This window comes from Indicator indicator, chromosome 4 (assembly GCF_027791375.1).
Source record: "Indicator indicator isolate 239-I01 chromosome 4, UM_Iind_1.1, whole genome shotgun sequence".
NCBI lineage: Eukaryota > Metazoa > Chordata > Aves > Piciformes > Indicatoridae > Indicator > Indicator indicator.
Window position 1 is genome coordinate 9187442 of NC_072013.1, and position 22462 is coordinate 9209903.

General features: G+C 46.4%; 1 protein-coding gene across 1 annotated transcript in view; it reads right to left on the reverse strand.

Annotated features, from left to right (window-relative positions):
• Nucleotides 1-17485, reverse strand: part of MAPKBP1 (mitogen-activated protein kinase binding protein 1) — a 93526-nt gene extending 76041 nt beyond the window's left edge. The window contains exon 1 of the mRNA XM_054400301.1: nucleotides 17369-17485. Coding sequence (XP_054256276.1) covers nucleotides 17369-17485 — 117 coding nt within the window. The remainder of the gene's footprint in view (nucleotides 1-17368) is intronic.
• Between the last annotated feature and the right edge of the window lie 4977 nt (nucleotides 17486-22462).

Genomic DNA, 22462 nt, shown 5'->3' on the forward strand with positions numbered 1-22462 from the left:
AAAGTCCACAGCTTCATGTCAGAGATGAGCATCTACTCCAAAGGAAACTGGCAGCTCTGCCTAACTCTCCAGAGCAGTGAAGCACAGGAGCCATAATACAGCATTTCTAGCACCAGCACCGCTGTGGTGAGGAGCTCCATCCTAAATCACCTCTGCTCAACTCTATAAACAATGCATATGTTCAAACCAAACATGGACACAGGGAAGATAGACTGGGAGGGCACAGAAAGCCTTCCCCACAGTTAACCCTGCCATGGAGAACCAGGGAAGCCACATCTCAATGTTTGAAGAAAAGCACCATGTTATAATCCCCCTCATTTCTTCTCACTGGGGCTTATTTTTGGTATAAATGGACCAGTGCCTGTTTGACAGAGCATGGAGGGGGAACTTCATGGTTAACTTTGAGTCCAAGAGTAGAAACACACAAGCTAGAGCTATGCTGGATGAAGAAAAGGCTTTTGATCAGCCTGCCAGAGGTGACACTCTCAATTCATTTGTGGTTTCTTTATTCACACATTATCACTCCATGCCAAATCAATCTATTTGTATCCCCACAGCAGCTCTGTCATAAAAGTCAGCATCTGCCACTTCTATACTGCATCTCTCAATCTTGTCCCTACCTCCCCAACCCGCACTGCCATGAAGGCAACCACTTTTTTTTTTTTCTTGGAGAACAGCTGTAAGGAGTATATTTATGTCTCCAGGAAAGATTTAAAGAGACTCTCTGTATGTAAAAGCCTCACCCAGATTCCTCACACCGTGCAAATTATCTGTCCCCTCCTCAGGAGGTCAGAGACCTCACCTCTCCCAGTGCTTGAAGGTTCCTGTCTGTTATACCCCAACCACCCCAGGACTAGATACCTTGTCTTTCCATGCTTGCATCTCCCTATGACTGCAGTGATGCTACTGGGGAAAGTAAATCCTTGCATCCTTGGGGGATTAGAAAATGGTTTTGGTTTAAACCAATTTAAATTATATTAAAAAAAAACACTTATCAGCAATTTAAAAGATGCTAAGATTGGAATAACAGACGGGAGAGAGCAAGTACATGGCATTTATCACACAGGCAACATCCCTGTGGAAGGAGGCAGATGGTAAAGGGATTAGTATTCAATCTTTCCCTAAACATTGTCTGGACTATTTCAGGTTTGATTCACTGTACTTGCAAGAAGTCCTAACAACCACAAAGGCCTCCTGTGCTTATAGCAGGTAGGTAGTAACATGCACTCTCATACAGCTTGCTATCTATAATCAGATACAAGAGGAGCAGGTGGCAAAAAAGCAGAAACACTGAGGTAAAATGTCTTGATCTTGGTTATGCAACAAACCAGCAGCAGAGCTGGGAATAACATCACCTCCCTCCCAAATTCCAGTAGCTATCTACTGCACCATTGTGTATCTCACTACTTCTTAAGGCTAGAGACAATATATACAAAGAATGCTTAAAAAAAATTAATCAAAAGGAAAGCATGAGAGTTTTCTTGTCTTCCCTAAACCAACCAGGATAGATGGATAGAGGCCACCCAACCCTCCCACCCACCCCCAGCTACCACTCACCGCCTAGCTCTTGGCAATCCCTTCCTGCACTGCTCCCTGCCCTCTGGCCTGAGGAATAAGCTTCTTACAGAAGAGCCTTTATCATCATCTGTCCTTCATGCTTCCTAGAATTAAGCTCTTCGCATCTGTCAGTCAACATGGATACTGAGCACTCAAGAGATTTCTCCTGTCAGCCAGAAAGGAGACTGTGTCATCCAAGAGAAGTTTTACACAGGAACGCAGGCCAAAGATTGAGAAAACAAACTCAAGAGAACAGCACAAACACTGACTTCCATTATCTCCTTCACAGCCTTGTTGCTACCTTCTCCTGTTCCAGTATAGATGGAAAGTCCTTCACTGTGTCACCATCACTGCACCTGCTGCTCAACCACCAGCACAGACAACTCCAGCAAACGCACCCAAGAAGGCACCGTTGGGTCATCTTTCTGCTTCTAAGGTGCAAACTGGTGCTACAGGAGAGGCAACTGTCATTCACAATCACAGCTACCCTAGATGCAGAACTTGGGTTAGTCTTTTCCAAACAGTTACAATTTCTTCCAAGTTTTATGGCCTACAGCCAGCACCCTAAAGACTTGAATAGCTCCCCCTGAAAGTCAGCAGCAAGAAACACCATCGATCCTCTCTCCCTTAGACACACACACAGAGGAAACCACCACTAGACAATAAACCACAGAGAGACAAAAGATCATAAAGATAACTACTAAAGATAACTACAAAGCAATCCTAAACAAACTCATTAAGTCATTCATTCAGCCCACTTTCCTTCTTCATGTACTTTGCTATTAAATCACTTCTTCCTGTGATTTTTCTCAAGCACTTTTTCAGTTTCTTTTCTTGAATGAAACAAAGGCCGTAAATGACTTGTTTGAGGAGTTTGTTAAAAGCGGCTTAACAAAAAGAAAAAGGGAGTAGGTTGCCATCTAAGTGATTTAAACCCTGAAATAGGGGGACTAAGGCTGGAAAATCAGGTCTCCTCTCTTTAGGCTCAGCAGCATGGGTAACTGGTAGTATTACCAAATGTGAGAACTGAGGAAGTAAAACCACACTCAGAGGAAACAAATTTTATCCACAGGCTTAAAAACCCCTTTGTATTTGTTATCACCTAGCTCCTGCTGCACTTCCAAGAAAGCAAACCATTACAGCCACTATTTCTTTACTGCCCTTGTTTAGAAACTCAGAAAGCCCTAGACCCTGGCACACAACCACTTCTTGTTCCTTTAACACTTCAAAGTACTTCTCTTTTTACATGTTTAGTTGTTAATAAAAAAATGCTCCTGTAAAAAGCAGAATGCGAAAAAAAAAGAGACTATAGAACTCCAGACTTTGCAAAGAGTCAATACTCCCAACAAAAGATTTTCTGGTCAAGAGTTTTAAACTCATTCACCTACTCAGAACTATTTATCAGATCCTGTCTTGGTGAGAAATAACTTTGAGTGACACATGTAGCTCAGAAATTCCTGAATACGAGTCCCAGGTACATTTCTAGGGTTGAAACAAAGGATCTAAAAAGCAGACAAACACTTGAAGGACTGAACAGCAAAGCAAAGTGCTTAAGAGTCAGAACATCTCTGCTGACTCTGTTTGTACTGAACCACTATACTAACCCTGCTCAAATTGTATTTCATTCCTCCAGTAAAAAGACAGCTGTAAACTTCTATGCAGCTTACGTCCCTTCCTTGATGTGGTGCATGGGCAGCTAGGTAGTGAGCAATTGTTGAATACAAGCTTAACTGTCAGCCCTGCACAGGAACTGGCTTCTGCACGAAGCCAGGCTGCAATTCTCATCACCAACCAGAGAAGGTGTGTGGGATGAAATGGAGCTGATTGCCTGCCACGCTTGTAAGAACACAACTGATGATTCAGATTCTTTAAAAAAAAAAAAAAAAAAAAAAGAAGTATTGCAGAAAGAAATCATGGTAGAGAACTGTTCATGGGATACTGAACTCTGAAAACGTTGTCAGCTGTCCACAGTCTTGCCTCTCTTTTAGTTGTAGCAGTGTGATTAAGAAAAAACATTACTCCTACCCTCAAACCTAGCCTCTCATGTCCTTAGAGCATCACAAGATGATATCTGCAATAAAGCACTAAGGAGGTAATATTGTGGAAGGATCTCTTGACAAATTAGCCAAAGACAAACAAGCACTTCAGAGTTTAAAAGATGGAATTAACAGCAGCCACAAGCAAAGACTACAACTGGCTGCTGAGTGCTTATCAGCACTTTCTGCTATTTCTATAGCAGTCACTTCCTACATTTCTTCTGGGCGAGATAAAAATCTATTAGTGACAGAAATTGGCACAATCTGCTAGAACAGGCAAGCTGACCCAGCAAAGACTTGCACTAAACAATCTCATACAAAGAACCAGAAAGGTAGTTAGAAATTGCAGAAGCTGCTTTGCATAGAAGCACTGCCTGAGAGGAGTCCTATGCACACTTCACACGGTTTACCAAGACAGCATCATCCCAATGCAGCTGTGCAACCACACAACAATGTCACTTCAAAATACTTCTCCATAAAATATGCCACAACATGATGGCCAGAGCAATTGGAAGCTCTACAAGTACCCAGACTACTTGTCTAATAGCTTGAGCAGGGAAATGCCTGCCAGAAGAAGTTCCAGAAAACTCAGCAACACTTATAGAGTTACAAGAAACCAAGAGACTGTCAAAGACCAAACTCCATGCCTTTGGGACACTTGGCTGCTGCAAACTGAACCATGTGGGATTTCTGACAGATGTTCCACCACAAGACAAAACAGCTGAGCAACTGTCAAGCAGGAAGCAAATCCTTCAGACCCAAGTACCTCTCACTTCATGATCTTCCCTGAAGGCAAGCCATATGGCATTTTGTTGTTGAAGATGGAGCTCCAAGGCATCCTCTTGAACCAGCTCAGAGGAAGGGAAGCCTTGGTGCTACCCCATTCTCCTATTTATACCAACAACATTACTGCAACAGTTCAAACTTATTTTATTTATAGCTCTGTGGCTTATTTCCAGGCAGAAGTAACTCAATGCTGGTGTCCATGTGTTTAGACCACAGCCATTGGAAAGAATGTCCCATAAACACTGTTAACTCTGCTGCTCCACTGTGACCAGAACAGGCTCTACCACCTCAGCCATGCTCAGAAAACAAATAAAACAAAACAGTCACCCACCCAGAAGCTAAGCAAGCTGCTCACCACCTGCACAGCACTGACAGACCTCCAGTAAAGCCCCAACAGATTTATAGCTGTAGGCTAACAGCCAGCTCTTGTCACATTGAGATACAGTGTCTGACTGCCAAGAGACCACAAAGGGGTGGACCAGGGTGTGGGCCAGCACAAGGGCAGCCCTGCAATACACAGACCATCTGCCACTTGCATTTTAAAGCCATCTTACAAACCTAAGGGATGGACAAACAGAAGATAGTCAGATTTGCACACCTCTGTTTGCAAACCTTGCTTGTACTGAAAATATCAGTAAGCCTACCATGTTTTAATGAGTCTGAATTTAGTTCAATATCCATCAGCTCACACACCGAAAAGAAACAAGGAAGGCAAGGTGCAGGAGCCACAGACCAACAAGGGCTGCAAAGACAGCTCTGCCAGTCTTCCCATAATACATTAAAACAACCTTTCATCACATTCTTTTCTGCAACAGCTAAATACTGGGTGGGGGGATAAATCCTGCCTTTTCTTATGTCTAGATCCCATGGGACTGGACTTTAAAGAGGAAGACAGTATAATCAGCACTTCAGAAGTATCTAAAAAGCCACAGCATCTTTGGTTCATCATGTGGAAAAGTTAATGGCCACCATCTCAGGTCTCTGCAGAGACAGGTGTGCCTTCTCCTGGGGTATAAATAACCCAGCTTTATCCTTTGATAAACCTGTTGTAACTTCAGGGATGAAACTGCCCTTCCTGAACATGGCAAGTTGGCATCTTGCTTGGGTCAGAGGAGGCTCTGTCAGTGAGTCTCTAGCTGGGAGAAAAGGGGAAATCAAAAGAAATCACATTTTGGGAAAGATTACGTGGATACAAAAAGAAAAAATAAATACCTCTGGTTAACTTGGTTACTTGGGGAATAGGAACCAGGGAAAGAGAAACAATCCCTGTTCCAGGCTTCAGAGGATTGGTTAGCAACATGTTCAGGGAATATGGATTAACAGACAAAGTGCAGCTAAACTGGTCAAAACAACATGATAAAGACAACTGCATGATATACATATAAGGAATGCACACACATACAGTTATGTGCATGAAATGATTCATCACACACAGACTCTGATCTTGCAATCAGACACGAAGGCCTTTACATCCAGTGGGTGAAATGGCACTGCTCATGTTCATACTGCCTCACACAAAGTTAAGCACATGCTTAAGTATTTGCAGGAAGGGTGCCAGAGTTTGTATTCAGGTTTCTTTTAAACTCTTCAAGGTCATCACGACTGTAAAAGTTACACAAAGAGAAGTGCAAGACTTTGTGTATGTTACAGCTGTAACACAATACCAGTGACACTTTGTAAGCTGAGGAAAAGAGTGGGTTGTAAGTCACTGTACTAGTAGGCACACTAAGAAAAGTAACATACACCCCACCAGAGCAGAGTATGTTCTTCCTATCAAACACACACATGCTGAGAAATAGGAACATACTCACACCATCACCCAACCAGGCCCCAGCATTTAAGTATACTTTACAACATGAAACCCCCTTGGCAGCTGTTTATACTACTTTCCCTTCTGGGAAAAGCATACAAATTAAATCACATTAGAGAGTGGGAGGGCAGGACACGGGACACAACCCAGGCAGCAGATCTGGAAGTAAATCTCTATTTCAGAGGGACAGCCCCAATGCACAGGAATCATTCCCTCTGCTGCCTAGAGACAGAACCCCCTCTCCAGGCAGGGAAATCACCCACTTTGACATTTTTATAATGGATTTTGCTTCTAAGCCCTTCCTTCTGCCCTAGCTGCTTCCACAGCTTACATAGATCACCGATGAGCTACAGTTCTGGCATCACCTCAGCAGCAGAGCTCCCCAACTCAGGTAATCCCAAGTGCTACACAAACATGCTGGAGGCCCACAACTCCCTTCCCCACAGCCCAGAGCAGGAATATCAGCTCCTCTCTGCCTGGAGAGTTACAGTATTCCCTACACAGCCTCCTCCCCTCCTCAGCCAGAGCTGCTGGATAAAGGCAGTCCAGGTTGCTCCTCCCAGTAGAACAGGCCTTAAGTGCCAGAAAAAACTACTAGTAGAAAGGAGTTCCTGTTACTTGCCAACAAACCTTTAGGCAGTAGGTGATGAGTGTTCCCAGTTGTTTTAAACCTCTGGGAAGCAGTGACAGCAAAACTAAATGCCTTAACACAGCAAGTATTCTCTCCCCACTGGAACATCACAGGGCTCTTCACAGCAAGCAGTAGTTCTCCACCCCTGGTGACCTCAGAGTTCCCCAGGTGCCCTGTAAAACAACTTCTTTCACAAGAGGCAGATTTTCCTGAACTAAGAGGACGATTCCGTTCCCTCGGCACAGAGGCAGAGCTGGAAGCTGCCCAATGCATCTCACGCAACCATATCCTGTACCACAGAGGACAGTGTTATTGCTGGTGCTCTTCCAGCCCTGCTGGTCAGCGTGGAACCTTGGCCACCAGAGCTCCACCACGACGGACCAGACCCTGGAGACAATACTGAGCAGAACATATGGGGCTTGTCTAGACCGGAAGCTTGGTTTGTCTGCTTTTTCCCAAACCTGTGTTTAAATTAAGCAGCGTGGCTATACCCCAAGACCAGAGTGAGGGGGAGGTGGGTGCATGAGCAGGGGAGGTTGCGGCCAGCCCAGGGCTGCAGGAGCAGGAGGGGCAGGGGGGGCAGCAAGGGTATGAGGGGGCAGCAAGGACAGGCTGGGCAGCTGCACCTTTGCTGCTAGTGGCCCACCAGCTCTCACCTCAGCTCCAGCCCGCCTCGCAGGAGGCCATAAATCAGCCCTCCAGCCATTTCATTAACAGTCATGTTTACATTCAGAGATGTTCATATCAAGGATGTGGAGCAGCTCCAAGGGAGAGCAGAGACACTCCAGGAGAAGAATCTCCTCCCTCACCACCATGCTCCTGTCCACTGATGGCTCCATCAAAAACATATTTATACTATCGCAACGCCTATCTACAGCCCTGCTACAGGCAAAGAACTTTGCAGAGCAAACATCTGTAAGCCATGCACCACAGCAGTGGTGCTGGAGACCCCCTCTTCCAGAGGTTACAGCCAAAGCAGGCAGCAGCAAGGCAGCTGAAGGGAGGCAGCTGCAGCCCTGAGCACCCTGCCCTCGTCCTCCCACAGCGCGCTACTCGCGCTGCTGATCGCATGTAAAATACATCTCAATGGCTTAGCTCAGGAAGCCTGCAGAGACACGCAGTGCAAACCATGGATTATCAGGAGGAAGATTATCCTCCCCGTGCTGGAGAAGGAGGAATCCCAATTCCAGCCTCAAAAGCAGCTTTCAGCAACAACTGCATCCATTGATACCACACACACACATCAGAAATACTTGTTAATGCATTTCATTAAGAGCATTTTGTGTCATCCTGTCCCCATTTCCCTCCACCTTTACTCTCATAGTGGGGTTCGGGGAACAGGCTGGGCAAACACTCTCCAGTTAGCCCTCATGGTGTAGCCCTCATGGTTGAGCAAGATACACAGAACCATTTTTTAACCTGTCTGGCCATGACTCAGTCCAAGAAAACCATGTGGACCAGATGGGCTTCCACAAATTAAGCAGATCCAAAAAGATCAGTTACAGTTTAGGGTCAGCAATGCTTTAGAACCCAGCTGCTCAAGAAGGATGACACCCCAAAGCAGGTTCAAAACAAATGCACTTGGGACCACTATATCTAGTTCAAAACTGGGAGATAAGCCAAACCCAAGGAGTTATGCAGCTGTTCTAAAGCCCTGGATGCTAGAACACTTTGCAGTAAGTGGATAAATATCTTGTCTATTTTACATTGAGGGAAAAAAGAAGCTTGGATACAGTCTGAAGAGCAGAGCACAGAACCAAGACTCTTTAATTGCATTTAAAAATCAAAAATTCACAGCTCTGTTTCAAGGTTCTCTTTACCTTCACACATTTCAGCAGCATAGAAACACTGGTTAGGAGTGCGAAAACCCTCACTCTTAGCCTAGACAAAGCTCTTGCAGAAAAGGCACTAATATTGATGCAATGTAACTGGCAAAAAGAAGCCCTTTAACTGGTATAGCCTGGTTTTTGAGAGGCAGGATCATTCAACAGACTCTTTTGATACCGTGTCACCATTAAGACAGATTATGGTGGAAACTCAGCTTGCAAGTCATTTCTAGCACAGGGCCAAGCACACCCTTACATTCATGCTCTGTCTGGATACGTCTGACGCCATCCCCATCCCCTTATGGTCCCCACAGTATGGCTGAAGCATAGAGAACAAGAAGTTCTGAGGAGCAGGAGCAGTGACCACATAATAAGGCAAGTCTTGCACACACTCTTCTCACTCTCAGTCCTAATCAGTGTTTCAGGAGCTCCAACATCAGGTTTGTGTTCAGGACTGTGTAATGAGCTCGAGCTCCTTTGCTGCAAAGTCCTGGGCTGAGCAATGGTGCTTTTTATTTTTTGGCAAACAAAAGCATCCCTAGTACAAACAAGACTTCAAAGGCAGCAGCCCGTTATGTGCTACTCAAAGGTGAGCAACCGATTTCAAAGCCCTGAGGAGAGCTCAAAGCCTACCACTGTTAGCAGAGCAGACGTGGCCAACACTTCAGCACTGGCACTTCAAACAACAGCTGCCTTGTGCTGGGCCTGCCTGTCCATAGGGAAGGGTTTCTGAGCAGGCTGCACTGTTTTTCATAGTACCTTCTCAGAAGATAAAGATGGAGGATAGAGCTTTACAAGTCTGTAACCTTGAATCTGTTGACACTGCCATGAAGCTGCTCTCTCCCCCTTTCAGAAACTCTGCCATCTGCCTGCTCTCAAGCCATTTGCTAATGTTGTGACTCTCTACTACTATGCAACCTCCAATAACCTCCCTTTTTCCAGAGAAAAGAGTCTCTCTAGATCCATGCTGGGAGAAATTTCAGCCTAACTATGCAAATTGCTTGGAAGATGCAGCAATTAAAGATCCATCCCTGTAAGGAAGGAATGTCATATTTGTTGTTAAATCACATCAGCCCTCTCAGCCAGTTGTGAATTTTAATACTGTATTTGGGAGAACAAGCAGGACTGGCTTTTATTGCTATTGACTTGGAAACACTGAATACACCAGCAGCTCATAGACTTTTCTATAGTACTATTTTCAACCAGTTTCCCTACAGTAACTAACAACAGTACTGGTCTCCTGGGACACTAGCAAAATTACAAGACTTACTGGGGTTTCCACAGCTCTAATTCGTATGCTGCTTAATCTGCTTGAGCCTGTTGGAAAGTCATCATCACCAGAACTACCAGAATCTTTAGTGACAAGGGAACCAAGTCAGCGTTTACAACAGCACAGTTTGGGGACTTTTAAGCAAATAATCCTAAACGGAGAGTCCTCATGTAGGAGAGGTGAGAAACATCCCTGGTAATCTGCAAGAGGCTGGGCTTTGTGGCTAAAGATAAGATTTGGCCCCAGAGGATTAGGATTTAATTCCTAGGTCTGTATCAGACTTCCCATGGGAGTTTGGAGCCATGTCTGTATAGGAAAAGCACATCCTGTTCCACACACACCTTTTTTCTTCTTTTTTTTTTTTCATTTTTTTTAATCCTGAAGCTCGTCTGGATTGGGTCTACTTTATCACACATCTGTCCAGTGCTCACCAAAGCAAGAAAGAGCTGGGGAATTGGGCTGCTCCTCCAGCCTATGGTCAAACAAGTACTAGCAGCACCTCACCTCTGCACTAGTATTTTTGTCTACGGATCACAGGGCACAGCTCCACTGCTGCTTACAACAGCCACAGGCCTCAGCTGTGCTTTCCTTGCACAACTTAACACATGCTCAGGGCAAGGCTCAGCAGCACTGTGGTGAAAGGAAACAGTGGGAGGTTTTTTCTGAATTGCAGCAGCCACCCTTTGGTGGGTACAGGCTCAGCAGAGCCCACAAGGTTTCAGGCACAGGGACCAGCCCACATCTGGAGCTGGAACCAGAGCAGAGAGCGTGCCGCAACCATGCTGCAGATGTTTGGGAGCCCTCAGAAACTTTCAGCTCTGTGGAGGCAACTACATCTGACACAAGCCTGAAATGACTGAAACTGGGCTTGGTACTATTAATTATTCAAGCTTTAGCTGGGATCACTCAGCACTAGCACCAGGGCCCCATTCTGCTAAGCACTGTTTGAGAAGCATGTCAGTGCCACTCCTTGCTCAAAAAAACCAAGAAAAGAGACTTTTTAGAAAAGCCATGACTAGCTAGTACATGTCTTGGCTTTCAGTCTCATGGAGAAAATTGTACCAAGGCTAATCCAGCAACTTCTCCATAAGACCTCATCACCAGGAAGCAAAGTACCTACTCACATTTACTAGGGCAACAAAATGCTGATCACCACTTTCTCATCTGGAAATGGAGGTGATGCCCTGCAGTTGCTTTCCTCTAGACACAGAAGAGGGTGAAATAACATACAAATCATTTTACAGGCCCTTGAAAACTCTTGGTCATAAAAAAGCAGACAGTGGCCCAACCTGGCCCAACTCCCAACCATCACTTCAACTGTTCTGCCCTCTTGAAACAAACGAGGTGATACACCACAGGTAGCACCAAGCACACAGCTAATGAAACAGGTGGTACACTTTGGAGGAGGTCTCTTTCTGCTGCGCCTGTGGACTCCCTTCTCCGTCAGCCTGCACCACAGTGAACAACAGCTCTAACCAGCAAGCAGCAAATGTACCACCTGCAACACCTCTGACCAGCCCTGACCTCTGCCATCTTACCAGCCCAGCCTAGTCTCTGGCAAAATAGTTGATGATTCACAGCCCCCTGCAGAACAGCAGCCCACAGGCAGAAGGGGGTTGTTAGTCTATATGCATAGGGCTTATCCAGTACAGCAGGGCAGAGTAACCTGCTTACGAGGCTCTCCAGCCAGGTTAGCTAAGGCCCACGTGCCTTCTCAGAATACCCAGCTCAGCTGAAGGAGGTGAAGAACAACATGAAAGGCAAGAACCAGCAGCTCCAAAAGGCCATCCAGGTAAGCAGCATATGACCACCCAGGGGAAGCAAGAACCATTTAAAACCACTAGGCACATGATCTCTGGTTGGTGTTACTTATGCTGACTGCACCCCAGCTGTTAGCACATCATCACTCCTCCCTGCCATGGAGTGGTCTTTCACAGTAAAGACAGCACATTATTTAGGGCAGGATAGAAGAGTGGATCTTTCCATAAATCCTGCCCCAAGATTGACAAGAAGGATCACACAGTGCTTCATTCATACAGTTTCAGGCTACAAACCCAAACATGTTGAATTGTTATACGATTTTATGTCCACCATAATTCAAGAACCAAAAGCAGTTGATGCTGCTGTCCCCTGGCAGAAAAAAAAAATTGGTTTTGATAAGCCTTGTGGCTCTAAGTCACATTTAAGACCCATGTTTGGCTTCAGTTCACGGCAAGAGAGCTAACCAGGTCACCCTGTAATTTCAGAATGAGGCATAACATTCATAGGGTGAAGAATGGAATGAGGAAGATCTTATGCGTGAAATTGCTAACCATCACAAGGTCATCTTGAGCACCATATATTTGAGGATGGAGCAGAAGGGACCAGAACAGCCCAGCAGGGAATGATGCTGCCCTTGAGCTATGACACCCCCAGTTGTTCCACTGACTAACCACAGATACAAACATGCCACTGATATGAAGGTCTGGCTATAGAGAAACTAACCTGCCTTTGCCCTCTGCTTTAAGGGACATTGTTATTAGCCCAACCAGAGACAGATATGAAATCCCTTCTATCTCTGGGCATCAGCCCCTAAGCTGTTGAAGCAATTGGGTGTGTTTAGACTGAGCAGTGCAAAGCTGTGAGACAGATACCTAATTATCAACTGGGGCCAAGCAACATTCATGGATGTCAAAGCAGAACAGGCACAGCAGCAGAAAGCTAGACCAGGGTTAGACGAATCCTTTCAGCTGTGCCACAGGCTGTACTGGTTCCACTCCTGGTAGGCTCAGACTCCAGTAGAGTGGAGAAGGTGAATAGGGCAATGCTTCATTGAAGAGCTCCTCAAAAGCATCACCATTACATAAAAGACTCTTCCAAATCCTGCCAAGAAAAAAAACCTATGACAGCATCAGACAGGCTGCTGTCATCCTCACCCTCACACAGACAGGCTGCTCAGCCCCCCAAACAGCTCCCTGGGAAGTGCTCCCACAAGGAACCCAGCAGGCTCTGCTGCCACAGGACTAAGTTATTTCCAAAAACTCACAAAGAATCCCACTCTGCAACAAGCCTCAGCTGCACCTTGAATGATTTCATAAGAGGTGATGATTTCTGAAGCATTTATATCAGTGAATCAAACTTGTGTGGTTTTTGATTCTGTTCCAGTTCAGGTTCAGCAATTCTCAGCTGATCTGGTTACAACTAGTAGTGGTCTAAACTGATTTCTGCTGGAAGCTACAATATTTTCAAACAAAAAAGCCTGTGTACTGAAGGCAGAAAACTACAGCCAGGCCTGTGACCAGGACAGCTTGAGATCCTAGCCAAGCCCTGCAGCTTCTCAGGGTACACTGGGAATGTGAGGGGCATGACAAAGCATGAGGGGACTCAAGCTTCCACGGATCTGTTTCCCTTTTAAATCTGTTCCCACTCAGAGGTACATGTACATGTTTCTGATGCCCTAACAAGGGAGCTACCATCAGGCTGATGGTAGCCTAGAGGCTGGACTAAGAACAGACCATGTCTCACCAAAGGAGGACAGGAAACCTTGTCCCACTAAGAGCAGCTTAGGGCTCATTTTCAGAAAAAAAGCTCTCAAAGATTTTGCAGAGCCACCCCATCCAACCCAACATCGTTGAGTGGGAACTGGAGCTCCAGCTGCACATACTTGTGTGATACTTGGAGAGGGGAGACCACAACAGAACAGTCCCAGTGCTGAATGACTTCCTGCTGGGGAATGTCAGGTTTTAGTCAAACCTCTCTTTTAAGCTGGCAAGTTGAAATATTTCTGGCTTAGAAAAAACAGGAGAGATCAAAGAAACAAGCAGCAAATTCCACATGTCTTCCTTTGACTCACTGGCTCAGCCTTTCAGGGAAAAAGTCTGTTGCATGTTTTATATCAATTTGTTTTTATGTTGAGACTGATAATCTGTTTTGACTGATGGTACCCCCACACCCCCTGAAACAGACACAGGTACGCCAGTTTTTAACTGTATTTAGGAGAACAGAGCTCAAGAGTATGAATTGCAGGAGCTGCATCTGCTCAGGTACATCCCTTCTGTCAGTAGAGACAGATTTGTGTTGCCAAGGTGCAGGGTACTACAGCAACCAGGGCATTTTAGCAATGGGAGATAGCTCAACCCTTGGTTTCCCCACCGTACTGCCAGCGCTGCTCATTCAGGGGGGTGGATGCTGCTTCAAGGGCACCCAGTGCCCAGTTTTTAACTCTGTGTCTCTACTGGAATCACAAGCATGGTGACCAGACACATGGCTGGGTCTCTGGTTGGGCCAGTAATCCCCTAGAAATCAAACGGGCCAACCAATTTATCTGAGGAAATTCTTGCTTCCAGCCACCACACTGACATGTTACAATCCCAGCATCAACAGGCTGAGACTCAAGTCCACTGTAGTCTAGCACTAAAAAAAAAAAAAAAAAAAAAAAAAAAAAAAAAAAAAAATCAAAAAAACCCCAAACACCAGGGAACTAGAAAGAGCAGAAAAAGTGGATTCAAATCATGAACATCAGAAGACACACACACACACAAAAAAGGTCTCTAAACACAGAGCTAGTCAGGCAGAAAAAAAACCAAACTTGAATCTCACAAAACAAAAGTTGCTTTCAAAAAGCATCCACAAAACCAAACACTACATCCAATTTGTTTACTTAAAGAGCTTCTGTTCCTTCTCCTGGCTTTATTTATTATGATTTTTAATATCCATGATTATGTATTGGTTCCATAGTTTTACTCTTCTTGAGATCTTCTAGGGCTGTACAGTAAAACCATGCATTAATTATAAGCAAGAAATAAAGTCCTAAGAGAAGTCACAAAACAAGTTCTCTCTTGTACAGCTCCCAAGGAGCACACTGCATGTCCAGCACAGCCCTCATGCAAACATCTCTGCTTACCCACACTCCCCCTTCAGAGCAATGCACAAACAGGTCTCTGCAGAGCCAGCCTCCCACAGCCTGCCCACATGCAGCCCAGCACTGCACAGCTGCTTTCACAGGGACAATTTTCACAGGGCTTTTCCTCAGCATGACAACTGCCCAAGGGGTCTGTCACTAACTGCTGAGACAGTCTGGCAGGTCTCATACCACCCAAGGGCTGTTTTGGAAGGAGCAGGGACACTACGGACACTTTCCACCAGCGGGGGAAAAAAAAAAAAAAAATCACTGCTCAGGGAAGTCAAAGCAGTGCCACTGAGAGTGCCTGTCCATCTTAAACTGAGCAGCTGGTTGCAATAAAGTTTGAGGGACTCTGAGGAACCACAGGAGTGTTGAGTGCTTGGTCTTCACCTACATGGGCATGTACAAATCATAGTATCACCTTTCAGGCACTAATCTAGTGCACCAGTCCTTCATAACCAAGCAGCACTCAGCAGAGATGACCAGCCAAAGCCACCAGCTTCAGAGGCCCTTCCATACATCCGTGTGACTACAGTCACATGCACCTCTTGAAGCAGCCACTTCTCAAAAGGTGCAAGAGGCAAAGAAGCCTGAAAAACCCTTCCCAGCAGGTCAGCAAAAGGTCTTTCAGGAGGGATGTGTATGATGCTCAATTCCAGTCTCAAGGGATTTACACTCACACCAAATAGCAGACTGAGATGATCTGTTTCCTGCTCTTTTAGAAAGTAGAGCTACTTCTCACCTTGGAAGGCAGAGGAGCACACACATAGCAGAGGGAGCAACTCCACAGATACCTAACATAGGCTGGATCTTTGGTAAGGGACCCTCTCCTTTTTGCCTTGCTCACTCCAGCTGTCCCACTGAAGGCTGGCCATAACTCATTTGAGGGAAATTCAGAGCAGAGCACCTAACTCCTCATCATGACAAACTGCTTCTACCAGCAAACTCCCCAGCAGTTCCCTTGCATCTCACTGAATAACTGCTTTTACTAGTAAGATACATAAAATTCAGCCCTCAAACCCCAATTTGATGGTGTGACATGAATCCACAGTATTCCCAGGGGATCAGGCAGCCCTGCCTGTGCACTGAGAGACAGCACAAGGGATACAATGTAGCTCCTCCAAAAGGCATGTGGTAAGGAAAACAAAATGAAACAGGTATCAGGGAATACTTGGGGTATGTAGCAGCAGGTCCCAGCTCTGGAAAAGGGTGTGCAGACCCTAGCTCCTATTTACAGATCCATAATCTAGTGACCACTGTACATGGTGGTACAGGTGGCTTTTGGTTCTTTTGACAGAGGTCTGCAGAATACAGAATGCAGAATACCTGTTCATCAGCAACAGCTACAAAGCACATTTCACTGGCAGTCCACAGGCTGCATACACACCAGGGTCACAAAAGAAGTTGTCTCCTCTAGACAACTCTGAGGAAGTCAAGCAGGGTTTTGCTTCACTTGGCAAGAGAAGAATATTGTGATCCTTGGTATTAAACAGCCATCTCAGGAAAACTCCAACCTGTACCAGAGTTCTAAGAACAGGGTTTCATGCTGGGGACAGGTCATTTAGACAAGATATCATTTATTCCTGCTGAAGTTTTACACACAGTTTTCACTCAGAGAGATAAATTCTGAAGCAATACTGTTTTGAGATAAATTAATGCACTTTTCGGTCATGGATTACAAGCATTTCTTATTAATTAGTGTGTCTTCACAATGAGGGAGGGATTAAGGTTTTTATTTATGGAGACAGAGATATGAAAAGGCTTAGTGATTTGCCCAGGGTTACAAGTGAATCAGTGGCAGGGACAGAATGAGATGCCCTGACTCAGAGGCGCCTGCTGTCAGCGCAAGCAATGCCACCCAACTCCTATTCTCCCTGCAGCCAGGGTTAAGTCATCCTTCTCATGACACCAGCCCATTCCCAGTGACTGACTGCCTGTCAGGCATTCTCTACAACACCAAGAAGAATGACAGACAGACTTTTCAGGTAGAAGCAATTATGCTCCAGACAAGACATCACCAAAGGAAGGGACTCTGAGGCACAGAGAGGAGGAACATGGGGAAAAGCACATCTAGGCCCATCTGAACTGTCACCTCCAAAACGTGTCTTGCATCCTTCATCTTTCAAACCATCCCACCCTTCCCCACACGCTCACAGAACACTCCTTTGCAGGGCTGAGAGCAATTGCTTACACAGAACAAGTCTTTGTGTGTCGTTAGCTGCTGGTAGTGCAGGCTAGAATTGGAGTTGTGGAGGAAGAGGCAGCATTATATTACTCCTGTCAGTCATCTCTATCAATTGCACACACCACAGCATGGGAAATCCCAAAAGCTCTCTGATACAGACTGGGTACATACCACACAAGCAAAAAGAGTGTGAAGAACAGGCCCCTGTCTTTAGTACATATCTGCAGCACAGTAAAGACCCCAACTAAAAGACTGACCATGGTCACTATCAGTTGCTCTGCATCACTTCACAGTTATACCAGGCCTCCCAAAGCAGTATTGTAAGCACAGATGGGACCTTAGGCAACAAAGTTAAAGCACAGTGGTTGCACCACCCAGCACTCACCTTGCTGCCTATGTCTTCACGCTTGTTCCCAGGCTTGCTTCTCCTTAGCTTAATGGAAGGGGAGCGAAGCAGATTTTTGATCCGGCTTGTTATCGTAGACCCTTCGACCGACATCATCTCCAGGTGCCAGGAGGGTATTCACACAGCCCCCAAAACCGTGCCTGGGGAATGAGCCCAGGTCTGAGGCAGAAATACCGATGTGCTCAGCTTTGCTCACAGTCGTTCACATATCTCTCAGAGATTCTGCTCGGGAGCTCCACTCCTGTTACACTGCAAAGCTATTCACAGAGGCTGGCAGACTTTCCTTTTGCAGATTCCAGAGGATCAAATCAGCAGTAATCTAAACTGAAAGATGCATCCGCAGGTCAATACGACATTTGCAATAAATTCCAGCCTCATTCTTTGCATGAAATGCCAAATGGATGAGTTTATGGTAAGGATAGGTGCTGTGTTACTTGTTCTCAGAGGCTTACACAAAAATTACCATCCTTTTAGTACTGATTCCCACATCTAAACCAATTCCCAGATGCAAAATTTAGATGTTTTACGTGTCAGTATCATTTTAATACAAAAGACACAAATTCCAGCCCTTGGAGTCCATTAACGGGCTCCATCCAGCCCCTTGCTTTTTCTCCATACACATCCATTCCACCTTAGGCTTTTCTCGGTCTGGAAAGCACAAGGCTGTACTTAATCATTAAATGCCAAGTCGCTGAAGCACACCGAGAATAAACACATGGGAGTTTTTAACTCTCAGAAATTTAGCTCTGCTTTAAGTCGAGTGGGTGCTGATAATAAAGGCATAGAATATTTCACTTCCCCGCACCTCCTATTCATAAAGGGGATGGAGAAGGAAGCGTAACTGCCACAAACGATTACAGACCCCCCGTCAAAAGCTTCACCTTTCACGAAGACCCGACGGTGGCCGGGGGGGAAAAAGGGATCCAGTCAAAGCCCGCAGCAAATTATCCTCCCGGCCTCCGTGCAAAATGAGGGCGAGGGTAAGACACAGAAGGGGAAAGAGGAGAGAACCGTCCGAGTCAGCACAACTGCCAGCCACTCTCTGCGGCGGCAGCAGCACTGCGGACTGAGGGGACGCGCCTCCTTTCCACCACCACCCCCCAGCTCCCAACGGCCTCACCCGAACGCGCCGAGTTAAACCTCTCCCACCTGGTGACCACGAGCAGCGAGGTCGGCCACCGCGGTGCCCCGCAGCGCCTGCCCATGCAGCCGGCCTCCCCCGAGGAGGGGCCGCGGCGCGGGCCGCCCCCGCGGGCGGGGCGGGGACCACTCCCTCAACGGCGGCAGGGGCGGCAGCGAGAGGGCGGCTCCGCAGCCTCAGGTCTCGGCCAGACACAGGGGCCGAGGCCGTCTGCCCAGCCCCACGCCGGCCCCGGGAGCCCAGGGGCGAGCGCCCGCCCAGCCGCTCCCCCCGGCGGCCGCAACGCCGCCCGCAGCCCCGGGCTGCCCGCCCGTGCTACGGCGGCCCGCGCGGCTCAAAACGCGGCGCGGAGCTTGGGGGATGGAGGAGGGATCGTGAGGGGCTGGTGACCGTTACCGAGCGGCCGCTAGCGGGCTTTAGAGCAGGGGCTGGGAGAGCTCGGGCGCTTTGCAGGGGAGACAGCTGGGAGTGTTTCACCCATCCATGAGATAAACGGGACACAGAGGAACGCAGGGGCGCGTTGAGACCCACCCTGCCGTGCCTGCCGCCCTATAGGGTCCTGGGTTGTGTTCTGTGAATACCGCCGGTCTACGCTGGCCAACCGTTTCTGGTCTGGCGCCGCAGTCTGTCTGCGCTGACAGGACGCCTCTGGACAAGCAGCAGGGCAGGGGACTGCGTGGCAGAGCCACGCTGGGCTGGGAGGGCAGACGGAGGGTGTCAGCCTGTGCTGGGCAATAGCCGGGTTGGCCTTGTCATACACACCGTTGGTGTGGTACGTGCAGGGTCTTCGGGGCCTTCTTTAGGGCAGCAGTGCTGAGGATGCATATGGAAAGACAGGATTTCACTGTGGAGGTGAACAAGCTCTTGACGAGCCACCCTACCACAAGGTAGCCTCCCTTGAGTGATGCACATCTTCTGAAACTATACAGCTGGTGTTTGAGTCCTGTACTGAGGTTACAGTATTCACAGAGGTAACTGATGTGGAGGCTGCCAGCAAAGCCAGACCCATAGCAGCTGAGCTGGGCAGTACAGGATGACCACAGGACTCTACAGCTCCACAATGGTGTGGTAGGACTCAGCTCTATAGGTTCCCACCTATGATGAGGTCCTGGAGCTCCTTCTTCTCTCAGCTCTCCAAAGATTTTGCTAGGAGTCTGGCAGACCACTGTAGCATCAAGATGACAGAATCATAGAACAGTAGGGGTTGCAAGGGACCTCAGTATCATCTAGTTCACCCCACCTGCTAAAGCAGGTTGCACACAATCAGTTCCAGGTGGGTTTCGAATATCTGCAGAGAAGGAGACTAAGATGTGGGAATGGAGCCCACAAAGTCAGAAATTCGATCACTTGAGTGCTGGCTCATGGCAGGTGAGAGCCTAGAAGCAAGCATACACCAGGCCAGCAGTCAGGTTTAGCCCTAGAGTTGCCTAATAGCTGTTCCCCATGGAAGAGTTCAGAAGCAACTGCACTAATTCCTGTGCTGCTCAAATGTGGACAGACAGCTGCCCTACCATGCCATGGCCATGAGAGAGACCATGCCTGACCACATGAGAGGAGGTGGGGAGGCAGATTTGACAGGCCGCTGAGCCTTGATTTGCTATCAAAGAGCTTACATTTAGGACGTAGCAGTCTCCCTAAGAGTTCAAAGAGACTGTACATGTCCACACTGGCCTAGCATACATCTCCATATCAAAGGTCTACAGGAGAGAAAGGAAACGAGGATTTTTTAGGATGGAAAAGTCCTGCCAGCACCCCACTCCTTAAAATTCTCTGCCATTTATTACAATCTTTTATCTGTCCTTGGAGCATCTTTCCAGCTCCTTATTTCCTATTGTAGGTGTCCTCCACCCCTTCTTGTCTTTGGTGACTGTCCCATCTTCAGTAACTAATTCAAACCTGGAATATTGATAGCAATTTGAGATGATAATTCCAAAAATACTGTCCATGAAGATCTGCTGAAGCTCAGGCATAGATTTACCGTGATAGACAATCCCCATAGGTTGGGGTGTTCCCCTTAATGGCACCCGTTGTGGCCAGCACACTGCCACCATCACAGCTTGTGACTGTATGAACCTGCACTGCCTCAATTTTAGGAAAATATTGTGGGATTCTGAGCAGGGACAACAGCTTGCAGGATATTAAGGCATGACTGGTCAGAAACCTGCATGCATTGATGAAAACCCTCAGAGGCATTAACACAGGACAACTTTTTGCTTGCTCTCAGCTCCAGTCGTACTATACTAACCTGCAGGGAGTGAATTCAAAATGTCAGTTTCTGACCTTGGTTAGGCTTTAGTTTTGATACACAGCTGCTCTAGAGAAAGCCGTGTTTGTTTGTGTCAGAAAGTCCTAAGGGTCCATAAACCCTTAGGCTTTCCAAAAGACACCAAATGTAGTGAGATTTACAGTAAAATAGCAAGAGTTGCTAATGCTATAATATATTTTTAAAATCAAAGCAATTGAAATCCGTGGGAGCTAGGAATACAAGTATAAAATCATAGAATCATTTAGGTATCTTAGCTTTCAGCCCCAGGCATGGCCCAAAGCCCAAGAGATGGCACAGAAGAGGAGGATTCTTCTAGAAAATGTCAGTGTTGTCCAATCCTACCAACCCTATTGTCCTTTTGCTGAAAAACACTGCCCTGTTGAAGGAAACCAGAGCTGCTGCTGATGCAAAAAGGAACTCCCTCTTCTGTGAAGATTTACACGTGCTTGGTCTTATCCAGACTGTCAGTTCTAGTGAGCAGAACTACTCATGCTGGACACGGAGTTAAAGCATGCACTGACCTGTCCAAGACTGGGACCTGGCACTGCACAGGGCAGGCAGAAAAAAATGTTAAATGGTTCTTAAACTGCTGCTGCCCAACAGTAAAACCTCAGAGTCATCACATTTGGGAGAAATTTATCCATCTGAGACATGAGTGAGTGATATCTTTGAAAACAAGGGACAACTGAGATGTTTCCTTGGGAGACAGGGTTTAAATGCAACCAGCCTTGTTCCTCTTCTGTTGAAAGCTGAGCACAGCATAGCATGATTTGTGATTACAATTCTTTGTATCTGTGAAGCCACAGAGGAGACAGGCTAACTCTGAAACACCAGTGGACTTCTAAATGCAGTGAAAAGTAACTGGGACAGGGAATTGATGTTTCTGGTCTTCTGACCAAAGCATCCTACTTTTCCAGTCATTTTTTTAAGCAGGATGAAATGTCGCAGTTTCTTCAGTTCATCCTAAAGAGAAGGATCTTGCCAGTGATTTTTAAATAAACCTTTTTCCATAGTTTTATTAATACAAAAACTTGCTCCTTTAAAAAATACATATTAATACAAAGGGGAAACAGGCAGAAATCACCAGCTTCCTCTAGATATAGCACTACAAGGCTTCCCACTCACCTATTTCATCATTAGAAGGGCCTGATTTTCTAATTGTGATATCAAACTTAGGAAAGGTCAGGGCAAAACTCTTGCACTGGCTTTACAGTTCTACTAGATCTCTAGTTTGGGTGAAACTGGACTAGATGATGCTAAACTGCATGGTTTCTGTTCTACACATCTTGTAACTTAAATACCAAATAACTTGAGATGATTGGAAATAAACTTTTACTTTTAATCTGGTGGCATATCTAGAAGCAATTGGTAAAGTCACTGCTTTCACGACATGCCTCCTGATGTTGCTCTTGCTCACAGTGTCCAAAATAACCTCTCCTACAGCAGCAATCAAGCTGCCCACACAAGCTATGGAATTTCCTTCTCTGGAGATACCCAAAACCTGCCTGGAAGCAATCCCGTGCAACCTGCTCTAGGTGAACCTGCTTTGGCAGTTGGGTTAAGCTAGATGATCCCCAGAGGTCCCTTCCAACCCCCTTTTGCTGTGTCACTATTGTCTTCTCACTATTGCTCACCTTTCCCAATGTTGCCTTTATGTCAGAACAAA